General features: G+C 37.9%; 1 protein-coding gene across 3 annotated transcripts in view; it reads right to left on the minus strand.

Moving 5' to 3' along the window:
- LOC146004285 (transferrin-like) overlaps positions 1-15,262 on the minus strand; it is a 219,343-nt gene that overhangs the window by 94,075 nt on the left and 110,006 nt on the right. For all 3 annotated transcript variants that reach the window (XM_083142995.1, XM_083142994.1, XM_083142996.1), the window contains one exon: positions 3,761-3,891. In XM_083142995.1, the coding sequence (XP_082999121.1) occupies positions 3,761-3,891 (131 nt within the window). The remainder of the gene's footprint in view (positions 1-3,760; positions 3,892-15,262) is intronic.

A 15,262-nucleotide genomic window follows, 5' to 3' on the forward strand; every position in this document is an offset into this window, starting at 1 on the left:
TTCTTTAAATTGCTTTCACATGCCATTGACCAAATACAGGAGCCATATTCAAGAATAGGAACAACACACATTGTAAAGTAGGTTTTGAGGGCAGAAACGTGAGTTATGTCTGTAAATCTGTAAATTAGTCCCAGTGTTTTCATCGCTTTCGAAGTTATGTAGTCTATGTGATGGTTGAAAGTCAGTTTGCTATCAAAAATGACACCAAGATCCTTGTGCTGTCGTACGAACGGAATAACCTGGTTGCATAACTTGTAGGATGGCACTGTGTTATTGGATTTTAGGGTAAACCTCATGACAACAGATTTATCCGGATTTAATTTGAGATTCCAGTCTTGACACCAGCGTTCAATGTGTTTGAGATTGTCTTGGATGTAGCATGTGTCCTGAGGTGAGGTAATGTTTCGGAATAATTTGCAGTCATCAGCATACAATAATACTGAACATTCGGAAGAAATATATTCGTGAATGTCATCCATGAAGAGAGAGAAACACAGGGGCCCCAGAGAACTTCCTTGGGGCACACCGGAAACTACAGGGAGCCACGACGAAGAGCAACCAGATACGATAACCTTTTGCTTTCTGTTGTGCAAGTAAGATGAAAGTAGTTTAAGAAGAGCTCCGTGAATATTGAATCTATTCGATAATTTGTGGATGAGTTGCGTGTGAGAGATAGAGTCAAAGGCTTTGGAAAAGTCTAAGTATACGACATCCATGTCTTGCTTGGCATTCAGGCAGTTAACTGCTTTGGTAAGCAAGCAAGCAAGGTTTGTATCACAGGAAGCATGAGGGAGAAAACCGTGTTGAGTGGGAGAGAGAAACGGAGAAACATGTGCAAGGATACGATTAGAAATGATTTTTTCAGCTAGCAGTGCAAGTGCAGGAAGTAAGGAAATCGGCCGATAGGAAGTGACATGAGTTTTGTTTCCGTGTTTGAGGATAGGGACTATATTTGCTTGCTTCCATGTACAAGGAAACACACCTTCGGAGAAGCATTTATTAAAGATTGTGCTTATTGGTTTGGATAAAATATGGGCTAAATGTTTCAGAAATATCGCAGGAATATCATTAGGAGTGGTAGCTTTGGAACTTGAAACAGATTTTAATAATTCTTGAACTTCATTGCAGTTAGTTGAGATTTGAAAGAGTGTGTAAGGAATAATGGACCTGACTTCCGGTAGTGTGGTAGCAGCATTCTTTGTAAAGTTACTATGGAAGTACGAGTTAAAAAGTGATGAACGCTCATCCTTTGTAGCAGACTTACCGTTCCAGGAGACTTGAAGGGGAATACGGTCATGTTGCCGGCGTGAGTTAATTAGCGTCCAGAATGTTTTAGGATTTTTAGCAGCACTTTCTGTTACACTTTGAATATAATTATTATAGTCCCTTTGAATTAAGTTTTTGCTATACTTCCTTAAGTAAGTAAAAGTGTTCAGTGTATGAACGTTCGGAATTTGTTTCCACAGGATCCACGCATTCTTTTTGTTCTTCAGCGTAAGCTTAGTCTCTTCAGTATACCACACAGGGAATCGGGATGTTCTTGTTTTCCTTAGGGGCACGTGATCTTTAATTACAGCCTGCACACAGTCCACGAGGAAATCCACTGCTTCTTCCGCGGGGAGGGGGTCCATCATTGTCCAAGGAATGAGGCTGGTGAAAAGGGAAAGTTCCTCCCAGTTGACTCTTTTCCAGTTGTAGACAGGTCTGGAGGAGGGGGAGGGCCTGGGGGCTTTTCCAGGGACTTGGATTTCGGCATGCACGGGGGTGTGGTCCGAGGCAATGAATTGCTCACCGGGAGTGGTCTTGACCTTTGTGTGCGAGGACAGCAACAGGTCGAGAGTTTCTGTGCGTCTTGTGGGAAAATCTACAAATTGTTGAAGTCCAATCGCCTTGATGTAATGGTCGAAAAACCACCTGTCATCATTGTCTGTGCAGAGGCCAGAGTTCGATGATGACCATTTTATATGAAGGTTAAAATCACCCATAAGAATGATGTCAGTTTCCTCCATAGCATTTAGCACAGAGTCCAATAATGTTGACAAGGTTGCAGTGCCAGATTTAGGGGCTCTATAAAAACAACCGATTAAAAGTTTATTTGAGCCAATATTTACTTGAGTCCATATTAACTCGCATGACGTTTCGAGGTCCAGGCGTCTGATGCAGGGCCACTTGTTGTTTACGAGTAACATAACTCCGCCTCCACGTGAACCTCTATCGTTACGGAATACCTGAAATTCCGTCAGGGGTATTTCATTATCGGCGATCATTTCATTGAACCACACTTCACTGAAACCAATCACATCGTACTCGTTAAACTCGCTACAGAACATTTGTAGAGTTGATGAAATTGATGAATGGACACTCACAAACATCCATGTCCAGGCCGGGATTCGAACCCGGGATCCCTGGCGTGTTAAGTTTCATATTTCATTGCAAGGAAACTGTAAGAAAAATGTTTCTTAACTATCAACAGAATAGTTCCTTTAATATCAAAAATGTTGTCCGCGTGTCGCACCCGTGACAATGGAATGCCCCAGGCCCGTAGCCAGGCAGGGGCCAGGGGGAGCTGAGCCCACCTGGAACTCCTTGACAATTATCAAAACTATTTTGTGTAATATGTTTAGAGTGAAGAGTGAATCTGTAGACAGCAGATATTATTTTGCTCACAACTTTGGTGAAGGGAATTCACAGAACAGTAACAACAGCTAATACATTTGTTCATCTTATTTATAAGAAGAAGTCTAAGTAGCGGCAAGTATTTAGAAGATTCTCTTCTCTAGACTCTAGACCTTCGCTGCCCCTGTTGCGACCTCCCGTTTAGACAGAAATCTGTGACTTTGATGTCATCATCCAATTTCCCTCTACATCTGCGTCAAAGGTCAACAGCTTTCAAATTTTTGGAATGAAGGGGAGTTCCATTGCTTCCGCCGGGGATGGAATGTATTGTAGAAACTATGATTGAATATTGTGCATTTCTTCTTGTGTATATAAATATTTCTATCCTCAAAAGTAGTATGGAGTGTTCAGTAAGGGATGTTTTCAGTAGAAGACAACACTTCAAAAATCGATGTTTTAAAAGATATAGAAAAATGTAGTATTTGTATATTTCCAAATTTTATAAAACTTAATGACCCCCTCCCCCACACACATTATTCACCTTCAATTAATACTGTTAAACTTTGGGAAATTGGACTCGGTTTACAATCCCCCTGATAACTCTTAACCCCCCCCCCCCCCCGGAGATGAATTCTAGCTACGGGCCTGGAATTCTCGTAAGATATCCCCGTTTGAATGATTGAAACAATACTAATATTAGTGTTTTCACTTTTCACAATACAAGAGCCTCGGGCGGTGGCCCTGTTTAGGCCTCTGATAAGTTAATTACCGACTTACTATTACCATTAGAGGTCCTTAGGATTGCCTCCTCCTCCCTTTCCCTCAGTCGGTACATGTCGATTGACCACTTTAGGAAAACCAATCGGAGGTTCAAGGAGAAGCCGATGGATCTTCCGATGACCATTTGAGAAGAGTAAAGTCGCGAACGTACCATTCGCAGGCCCTAACCGCTTCCCCAGACCAAAAGGTTTAAGCTGTTAAAGTTGCAGTAATGCTCATTCGATTTCCTACAGCGAAAAGAGTCACGGCTGGAAAAGGGGGTCTTTCGGTGGTTTTATTCCATTCCGAGTCTCCAGCCAGTCTGGACAACTTTATCGATTGGCGCTCCTGCGTCGTGTAGTTTGTTTTGTAGTCTAGTACTTACATTGGCCACGAGAGGGTTTTGTCCAAATGCACCATCGCTAGAGAAGCCGTTGCAGAAATTCCTTCCCAGGATGTCGTTCCTGCGAGTGATCTCTGGAGTGACCACCACTCCGATCTCCGACTCGAAGTTATCTGAAATCAAGAGAATGAATTGCAATCTTCATTACAGCACATTCATTATAGAAATGTATACCACATGGACGTATTTAAGAAGATGATTTAATTAGTTCAAGTCCCACTCATTGGTTTAATAAACATTTTGCATTAATTATGTAATGAAATCAGGGTGCGGAATCATTGAAGACTGGTTGGGGGGAGAAAGATCTTACTCTATACACACGCACACGATTATATATGTAGATATGTGTCGTTTTCATATATATATATATATATATATATATATATATATATATATATATATATATATATTGGATTGGATTGGTTTGGTGTAGTTTTATGTCCAGTTTATGCACAGTAAGGCTAATCGGAACTGGACCTACAGTTTAAAGTGCCAATCGAACCACTAAGTTCCTCCACCGGGTGTGTGTGTGTGTGTGTAATTATAATTATATGATATACATACTTATAATGATAAAAAAGTAAAGTGCTCCCCTGTGCTTTACACGCCGAAGATGTGGGTGATGTGATCAGCACCACGCCCCTGGCCGCCATTACCTCCTACAGTTTGCTACTGATACCCACATTATACGAAGCTAGGTGGGCGCCGTAGTTGCTTGAACAGGTGGAAAAAATCCCTGTTCTCCCCCGCCGGGGATAGAACCCGGGCCTCTCACATGGTAGTCAGACGCCCCAACGGCTTTTTTTCTTTTTAAGGAAAGGCCCTAAGCGGCAGCTTCCCCCATCACACTTCATTCACTCATATAACTTTTTACCCAAATCTCTATTTCATCGCTTTCATGACACAATCACAAACATCCATGTCCGAACCGCGATTAGGACCCGGGACCCCTGGCGTCGTAGCCCGCTGTGCCTACCACTCCTCCACGGAGGTCGACCACGACTGAGCTACCGTGGCTCAATTTGCAATTTTTCAATTTCAATTTTGAATTTTATTACTCCATATTAACCATATACATTGGTATTTGGAGGGTTCAGTACAATTCATATAAAAGAAAAATATATAATTACAAATTTTCTATAATTTACAATCCAGATATTCACTAACGCTATAATATTCCTTATTAACTAATAGTTTCTTTAATTTATTTTTGAAACTTATCATACTTTCTGCTTTTATATCATTTGGTAAATGGTTGAATATTTTAATTGCCATCTGTTGGGGTCCTTCTTGAACTAATGTTAGCCTGGTGAAGTAAGGCTTTAAGAGCTGTTTATTTCGGGTGTTATGTGTGTGTTCTATTGAACTTCGCAGCGCAATATTTTTTCTTGTATATAATGACATTTCATATATGTACAGAGAACGGAGGGTTAATATTTTAAATTTCTTAAACAACGTTTTGCACGATTCCCTAGGCTTTATACCTGCTATTATCCTAATGGCTTGCTTTTGTTTTCTAAATGCTTCTAGACTTGCCGGTGAGTTCCCCAAAATTCTATTGCATAATTTATTAGTGAATGAAACATTGCATAATATACCTGAATTAGTGAATTTGTTTGAAGTGTTTGTTTTAATAACCTCAGTGCAAATATTTTGGAATTTAGTTTTCTAACAAGTATTTTTACGTGGTTTGACCAATTTAGATTTTCATTTATAGTAACTCCTAAAAATTTTGTTTCTCTAACTAATATTACTGGAAGATGGCTATTCTTTACTACATCTTTAATTTTATTGTTTTGTTTAGTGTGAAATAGCACGTAATTTGTTTTCTGTTCATTCAATAGTAATTTATTACTGTCAAACCAAGATTTCATTTCTTCCATTGTTTTTTCAATGTTGGCTTCTAACTTGTTCACATCATTTCCCTTTATTATTGTTCTAGTATCGTCTGCGTACAACAAAATCTTCGTATTCTGTATATTAAATGATAAATCATTTATGTACAAAAGAAAAAGTAGTGGGCCTAATATACTTGATAATGATACCAAACCTAAAATAAATTAATAAATATTTAAAAATACATTATTATTATTATTATTATTATTATTATTATTATTGTTATTACATATAAAAAACAAATTTTTACTTTTACATTTATCAGATATTTGTGAAATAGTACACTAATTCCTTTACTAACTGGTTAAAGATGGCAATAAATTACAAAAATAGTTTAAATAATTTTATTATGTAATAGGTGATATGAAATGGATTTGTTTTCTTTTAATACTACACTGCTGGACAAAATAAACCGGACACTTGCATTTTTGTGATAACGTAATGGGTCGATAAAAGCTCTGATTCGAAGGCTAACTAAATGTTGCAGAAACTGAATTAAGTACGAATGCATAAACAAAGTCCGAGCCTATGAATGGTGCATATGGAACTACATGATCTGCCAAACATACTGTAATATACCTGCGAGCTGTCATTGCAATTCAGATGTCAAATATTAAAGTGTCCGGTTTTCTTTGTCCAGCAGTATATAAATCAATTAGATTTCATAGTTATATTTGTCTTGCATTCTTGTTTTACTTTCATTATGCATATATTGCTTTTGCTGTAGGTCTATTAATGATTTCTTGAAAGAGAATGAGTGTATTTTCAATATTATCCTTTGAAAAGTATATTTGAAGTCAAAACTAATTGCTCATCTTTTGCTGCCATTGGGAAAAACTCCGCCACCCCCGCAAAGTTTTGGTGCAGGCGATTTTTGAGGCCAGGATGGTTGGTAGGGGGAAAATCACCCAAAGTCCCCAAAGGATTTCGCACCCTGAATGAAATCAACAATTGATGAAATCAGTATATACCTACACATGGAAGAAATTTCAATAAATATACTCTGTCCCGGGTATGTCTGGAGCAAGGCCGAGCATAGCGACAGAGAAGGGGGGAAATCGAGTGGGCAGACCGAAGCAGTACACGCTGCTGCGAAGGCTGGTAACTTCACGCAAACCCGTTCCCTCTCGTGTGTTTATTGGTGGAGCCCACTCACGTCATTACGTACTTGCGCAGAGACTTGTTTTCGTTCGCTTGCTCCAGAGAAATCCTGGACAGAGTATAAGAGGTTATATGGTTAGCTGGCGCACAGACACAATAGATGCTTATAAGTATTTCGGTTACAAAATGTTATTTCATTCATAACTTTATCATTTTCAGAATATATTTTGTAAAAATAAACTGTAATTGGCCTTTATAGTTTCATATTGATAGATAAATAATACCAAGTACAATGTAGTCACCTTGCTTTCCCGCTGTGACCAGTAATAAATACAAATAGCGTCGATGGTCCCATTCATTTTCCAGTCAACTGACCTCTACTTCCATTTTTCTCGTTAGGATGCATATCTGCGAAATGAAATTTTCTTTGGAACCATTTATTCAGTGGTTGCAAGTACCATTGGGCAGGTCTTCTGATGTCGAAATGTCAGAATTAATAAGCTTTCAATATATTTTTTTTTCTAAATTTCTTGCGTGGGAAATCTTCTATTGATATGGTGTCAATTAATTGAGAAAGATATCCCCCCACACACAAAAAAAAAACTTGCAGCCGAGAATGGAAATGTGCATATAACACAGAGGGTGTCCCAAAAGAAGGTGCGGGTGCAAAATTACAGGCTCCACGAGGCCTCGAGATTACGTAGCGAGTATTTTCTTTCTTGCTCCCAAATAAAATAATGAATAATAATACATGTCATGCCGAAGGCATGACTCGAATCCACGACCCCGGGCGCCATAGTCCGATAGTCTAATTATTTCATAAAAAGGGCCCGAGTATGAAAGAAGCTGGAAAGAGCTTCAACTGCCACCTGCGATCTTCAGCGGGTGTAAGCAACCGCTGATACGAATTCTTCCAGAATCGCAGGAAAGATACTGCAAACACAGCCTTACGCTGAAAGCACCTTTAATGAAAGACGCGGTCTCTCAACGGCCGAAGTTCGAATTTCGTTTAAATAGCTGATATTTCTTCAAACATTCGGTATCTGAAATCTATCGCGTGCACAGCCGGTGCCTGGGAATTATACAGTTGTTGAACTAAGAAAGTTATGGCGTGAATATAGTTGAGGGGTCTAGTGAGAGAGGGAGCTATGCCACAAATCTTGAAAATTTTATTTTTTGCCATTTTCAGTCTTCTCCTACCATCTGTCATCTATCATGTGAACTACAACCATGTGGCATAGCTCCCGCTTGTTCTGCAGCAGATTTTCTGAGTTCTTGAATACGCCCTCATCAGCATTTTGAGTGAGAGAAGGAGCTATACCACTTACTGATGGTGTCTGCAATAGGAGTGGCAGAGGTTGTGTTGCAGTAACTGGTGCTAGATTTAATATCAGCCCTGAACTTAAAAGATCTCATGGCAATAATGCCTTATACTCCAGTTTTTCATGGTGTGTACCAAAAACTAAAATCCACAGAAACAATGGACAGTGAATATCCTCCAGAAGACATATGAAGTTGTCTTTATGTAGATCATATGTAACCCTGTGAACATGATTTACACTCAGGCAAAAGTATTTAAGCCTTGTTCAAAGTATTTGATGTGCTAGATTGATTTTTTAAAAAGGGTATACTACAACAATATACCATGCATGTTCATAACAAATGGTATTTATATTGAAATTCATATTTTTCCTTTTGAATAATTTACCTAACAATATGTTCAGCAAAAAAAATACCCTTTGTTATACAAATTATGACTCAACGCAATGCTTTAGAAAACTCAATTTATTTCCATTTCTTGTCAAAGTGGCATAGCTCTCTCTCTCACTAGACCCCTAAGTTGTTGCCCCCGACTTAAAGTCGGATTACCGAAAGTTACAAAAGGAGTTACAGCGAGGAGTAGTACGCTATCGGAAAGGAGTTTTATTTCAGTATCAGTGTTCATCTACGAATCAGCGAGTCGACCGTCACTTCAAGATCTACAGGTAACGCACGTTCCTCTATCCTTGTCTTTCATTCTCTCACACCCCTGCCAGACCAGTCAATTGTAGTGTTTAAAGTTAATCGTGAGTGTAGTTCTTATTTCACGGGGCTAGCCCCCTTGCTGGGTTAAGTGTAGACACCTCTCGCAGCCAATTAACTTCGAAAATCAGGCTTCACATAGCCTATCTACGATCCCTCAATCAGAAACAATCGGGTGTTTGTACGGTATATATTTAGGGCATATTGATATATATCTAGAATGAGATTATTTAATGCATATGTTATTGTATAATTGTAAACTGTTTAATGATAACTAACTAACTAACTCTCTAGCCTTCTTAAACCCGAAGGTTCATGGCTGCAGCAACACAGGCCTTCCATGTTTCCCTATTTTGAGCAAGTTCTATATACTCTTTTCCATCCCTACCGATTTCCCTTAGGTCCATCTCAACGTTGTCCCTCCATCTTCGTCTTGGCCTTCCTACAGGTCTCTTACCATCAGGTTTCCCAACAAGAATCCTGTAAACTCCTCGTTCCTCTCCCATTCGTGCCACATGGCCTGCCCACCTAAGTCTTCTTGATTTAATTATTCTAATAATATCTGGACATGAATACAAATTATGTAGTTCTAAATTATGTAACCTTCTCCACTCACCTGTCTCCTCATCCCTTTTAGGTCCAAAGATTTTCCTAAGGATCTTATTTTCAAATACTCTCAATTTATGTTCCTCTTTCAATGTAAGGGACCAAGTTTCACATGCATATAATACTACAGGCAAAATTACTGTTTTGTATATTTTAACTTTCAGTTTCTTAGATATTAAACGAGAAGACAAAAGTTTATGAAGAGAGAAGTAACATGCATTTCCTGAATTAAGCCTACTTTTTATTTCCTCTTTAATATAATTTTCATTAGTTAATATTACTCCTAAGTATTTGAATTTGGAAACTGGTTCAAACGAGTTGTTATCAATAATTAGATTTTGATTATTACCTAACACTTGGTTTCGGCCTGTAAGCATATATTTAGTTTTCTCTTTGTTAACTTCCAAACCTATCTCTTTAGCAGTTTTGAAAAATATTTTAGCATTATTCTTAATTGTATTCACATCATCCCCCAGTAAGTCTACATCATCTGCATATGCTAACAACTGAGTCACACCATTCAATTTTAGTCCTTCTTTAGTTTCTTTTACCTTCCTAACAGCATATTCTAAGGCAAAATTAAAGAGCAATGGAGATAATGCATCTCCTTGTTTTAACCCATCATGAATTGTAAATTTGTCAGACATATTAATACCCACACGAATTTTACTTTCTGTTTCACTGGTGCATACTTTTATCATACTAACAAGCTTCTTAGGTATTCCAAACTCAACTAATATATTATATAGTTTATCTCTTTTGACTGAATCATATGCTTTTTTGAAATCAATGAATAGCTGATGGACATTTTGATTATATTCCCACTTTTTTTCAAGTGTCTGTCTGATGTGAAAAATTTGATCTGTAGTTGATCTGTTACGTTTAAATCCACATTGATAATCACCTATAATTTCATTAGCATATGGGGTTAGTCTTGTTAAAAGAATGTTAGATAATATTTTATATGTTGTTGAGAGTAGAGAAATTCCACGGTAATTATTGCAGTTCATTTTATCACCTTTTTTAAACACAGGAACAATTATGGATTCTTTCCACTGTTGAGGGATTTCTTCTTTATTCCATATTAAACAGATTAATTTATGAATTTGATACATTAATGAATTTCCACCATATTTAATTAACTCAGCTGGTATTAAATCAATGCCAGGTGCTTTGTTATTCTTTAGCCTTTTAATAGCATCTTTAACTTCAGTCAAGTTGGGTTCTGGAACTAAAGGTTCTGCTGTGTGTACTTCATTCACTTCTGATTTATCTCCTACATGGACATTTAAAAGGTCATTAAAGTAGTTCTTCCATCTATTTAGAATATCACTTGGGTCAGCTAGAAAATCACCGTCTTTATTTTTTATCAAGTTTACTTTAGGTTGCCACCCCTTTCTAAATTCATTTACACCTTTATATAAATCTCTGATATTTTTATTTTTGCTGTTTGTTTCAATTTCGTTAATTTTGGTTTTCAAGTAATCTCTTTTTTTACTTCTAAACGTGCGGTTAACTTCTCGCTTTATTCTATTATAATTGTTTAGATTTGTATCATCAGAGTTATTTAACCACCTAAGTCTAGCCTGATTTCTTATTTCTATTAGATTATGACATTCATTATCAAACCATGGCTTACTTTTTCTCGGTTTATGGTATCCTATACTTTCTTTAGCTGCTGATTCTATTGCATTACGTATGTGCTCCCAATTCTTATTTACGTCTGTTTCATTTATATTTTCATCATCATTTAAATCCTGCAAAACATCAAATCTATTTGACAGTTTAATTTGGTAATCTTTCTTAATTCTTTCATCAGTAAACTTTCCTGTATCAAATTTTAGAACTTTTACATTTTGTTGCTTATGATTTATCACTGAGAGTCTTTCTCTTAATTTAGCAATTACTAAATAATGGTCACTAGCACAGTCAGCACCTCTATGTGTACGAACGTCAATTATACTAGTATGCCTTCTCTTATCAATGAGAATATGATCTATCTGATTGTGAGTTTTACCATCTGGAGAAGACCAGGTATATTTATGGATATCTTTATGTTTAAAAGTGGTACTTTTCACAATTAAATTCTTTGAGGTTGCAAAAGTAATCAATCTTATACCATTATCATTACTTAATTCATGAAGACTTTCTTTACCAATCGTGGGTTTAAATGTCTCTTCTTTGCCAATTTGTGCATTACAGTCACCTAACAGAATTTTCATATCATACTGAGAAAATTTATCAAAGACCTGTTCTAACTCTGCATAAAAATCATCTTTAGTATTATCATCTTTATCTTCCGTTGGTGCATGTATGTTTATTAAAATAATTTTACACCACCTACCCTGTAAAACTGCATATGATATCCTATCATTAATAAATTCTACTGTTTTAAGAGCCGATATAATTCTATTATTTATGAAAAAGCCTGTTCCAAAATTATGATTTTCAGTACCACCATAGAAAAAAGTATAATTTTTAGTTTTACAATTCCCTTCTCCTGGCCACCTAACTTCCTGGACAGCTACTACATCTAATTTATACTTAACTATCTCATTAACTGTACACTGAAATGCCCCAGGCCGGTAAAGGCTCAGAACATTCCAGGTGCCTAATTTTATATCCTTCTTCCTAACGTAGATCTTATCCTTAGTCCAGAGACCTCCCAAAGTAGTCCCCACCCGGAGATCCGAACGGGGGACTATTTTACCTCCGGAATATTTTACCTTGGGAACATCCATGGCCTTATATTGTTGTTTCTTGACATGTGTTTTTACAGTGCAGAGTTGTCAGCTCTACGCCTAACCCCCAATATGAATGGAGGAACTATTACACAAGACGAACACAAACACATTAGACAGCACAACTACTACACAAGACACACACAAACACACCACAACTACTACACAAGACAAACACAAACAAATTAGACAGCACAATTACTACGCAAGACAAAACCAACATACTAGACAGCACAACTACTACACATACATACTAGACAGCACAACTACAACACAAGACACATACATACACACCACCGATACTACACAAGACAAACAGAAACACATTATACAGCATAACTACTACACAAAATAAACACAAACACACTAGGCACTACAACTACTACACAAGACAAACCCAAAAACACTACACAGCACAACTACTGCACAAGACACACAAACACATAACAACCACTACACAAGATAAAACACAAATGCACAACTACTACTACACAAGATATATTACACACACACACACACACACACACACTCACACTCACACACACACACTCACTCACTCACTCACTCACTCACTCACTCACTCACTCACTCTCTCTCTCTCTCCAATATTAACACCAGAATTAATCAATTTTCCGGGAATTGCATAACTCTCAGGATAATTCAGGCCTCGGAAGGTGTCGCGTCGGCGAATAAACCCTGAATTTCGTGTTTAAGAGTTAATCTCGCTCTTTGCAGTTCAATTCGCATCATTTCGTGACAAAAGGTAATATTAACTGTACTTCAAAAAATAAAATTGTGTGTATCTCATGTCGAACTAGAAACAAAAAAATCAAACATTAAGCATGCATGCAGATTAATTAAGCTGTAAATTTAAAATTTGGCCTCCCCCAAATCGCATTTCATACATACATACATGTGGAGGACCCGTGGCCCACCTCCCAAGAGGTTTGGTTAGCATGCAATAGATCAGTATGCAATTTAATATCCTCGTCTAGTACGCTGCACTTCTTTGACATTAGATGCAGTGCAGGTGTATCCCGGTGTCAGGCTGGTGAAAAAAAATAACATTCAACCGAGTAGACAAATAGCAGTGTTCAAGTTCAGAAGAAACTGTTTAATGATAAAGATAATAATGAGTAATCCGTGTACAATATTTGTATTTCTATTTTTGTTACTTATCGTCGCATTTCTGTCACTTTTGGCTAATTGCGACGATGATAATAAGTGATGGCAAGATTGACTTGATAAAGGAACGCTCACAAAGAACATCCATACCCAGGCCGGGACTCGAACCCTGAAATGTCGGTGGCGAGATCGAAAGTCGACCACTCGGCCCGTCTCGTATACAAATAATCAATGCCATTATAATCAATAGTTATTATTTTCATTATTATAACTATTAAAATTTTAATATCCTCAGGCTACTGAAAGTTGAAACCTTCCGATGATTTCTCTATATATAAGGCCATGGTGTTCCAACATACACATTGAGAGGCGTGGCGTGCATGTAGCCGGTGTTACCGCAGGTAACAGCAAAATGTAAAGAATTAAAAAGTTGTTTCAATAAAATGACAACATTGTTAAATACGTTAATGATCACCGTTGCCGTCGAGTAGATATTGCCTAGGACATTTTTTCTGCAGCCGACAGAAGCGAAGAGGGAGGCCTTTCCGCTACCCTGAAGAGGCAACAAGGGAGAAGAAGGCGCCAATGCAAGGAAGAGCGGGGAAGGACTTTGGGGCATAGTGTGCTATGGTGTTATTCATATGCCTGTTAAGGGGCCCTGTTGCCGTTCGTACCTACCGGATCAGCCAGTGTTGTCACATCGGATTGGCAGAAAAGAGCTAAATCCCGCCTAAAATAGGAATAGCCTACCATTTCTGTGAAGCAACTAGAGGTAGACTGCAAAGCCAAGGGGATTGAACTATAACTGAGACCAGTTAGGTAATAGACGAAAATATAGTTCCTTGGTGTGATTCGTGATTTGGACAAACTTTGCTCCAAAATACTAAGGTGGCAACAGTAGTACGTACGGCTGGGCTTCCCTTCCACAAAGGAGCGGAGTTCTGTCTAGGGATGGCCAAACGGATCCGGATCCGGATTCGGATCCAAAAGTTACGGATCTGGATCCGGATCCGGGTCCGAAAGTTCCGGATCCGAAAATCCGGATCCGAGAGTTTCGTATCTCAATCCCATTATAATATTAACACACCTTAAAAGGTATTATGATCTTCGATTACAAAGAAATTTTTCGTTAGTCCTACAAGAATTTTTTTCAAGTGTTGTTCCTAAAATACTTTGCTACACATCGGCTAACACACTCGTGCAAAAAATAATCTTACTTGTTTAACATAAAATGTCAGAGGTGATTTTGAAAATGCCATTGAACGAATATGTATTCATTCGAATGTATTGGAAATGAAAACACACATAAATGTGAGACATTCCGTTCCAGGATGAAACCTTTAACACATATAACAAGATAGAAATGTTATACAAAAATTATACAATTGTTCTACAGTTACAGTTTTACAAGTTAAAATAAAACATTATAATGTATGCAGTGTTATATAATTACAAAGTGTAAGACTAACAAGGGAGGTTATCTAAGTGTCCCCCTCCGATTTCCATGAAACTTGGTAGGTGTATAGTGGGACCCAATGGAAGAAATACGTGTTTTTTTGTTTCGGCTAGAAAACTGTTTTGGGGGCAAAACCCGTCTCAAATGTCAAGATGAGGACAAATTGACGTGGGGATCATCTGACCCCGGTGTCCCCCTCCGATTTCCATGAAATTTGGCAGGTGTATAGAGAGGCCCTATGCCCCCTGTTTCTTCCTATGCCATATTTACGTGGTTTCGGGGTCAGATCCCCACTTCAATTTCTCCTCATCTTGACATTTGAGGGGGGGGGCTCTATACACCTGCCAAGTTTCATGGAAATCGGAGGGGGAGACTTAGACCTCCCTTGTAAGTGTATTAGTTAATTACAAATCGCGCACGCGCGCACACACACTATATATATGTGTGTGTGTGTGTATGTATATTATATATATGTACAGGGTGGGAAATAACCTTTTTCTAGGGGTCTGCAGGAAAAAAGTAACAACAATTAAGAAA

The sequence above is a fragment of the Lepisma saccharinum genome, chromosome 21 (genome assembly GCF_977018435.1).
Source record: "Lepisma saccharinum chromosome 21, izLepSacc3.1, whole genome shotgun sequence".
Classification (NCBI taxonomy): domain Eukaryota; kingdom Metazoa; phylum Arthropoda; class Insecta; order Zygentoma; family Lepismatidae; genus Lepisma; species Lepisma saccharinum.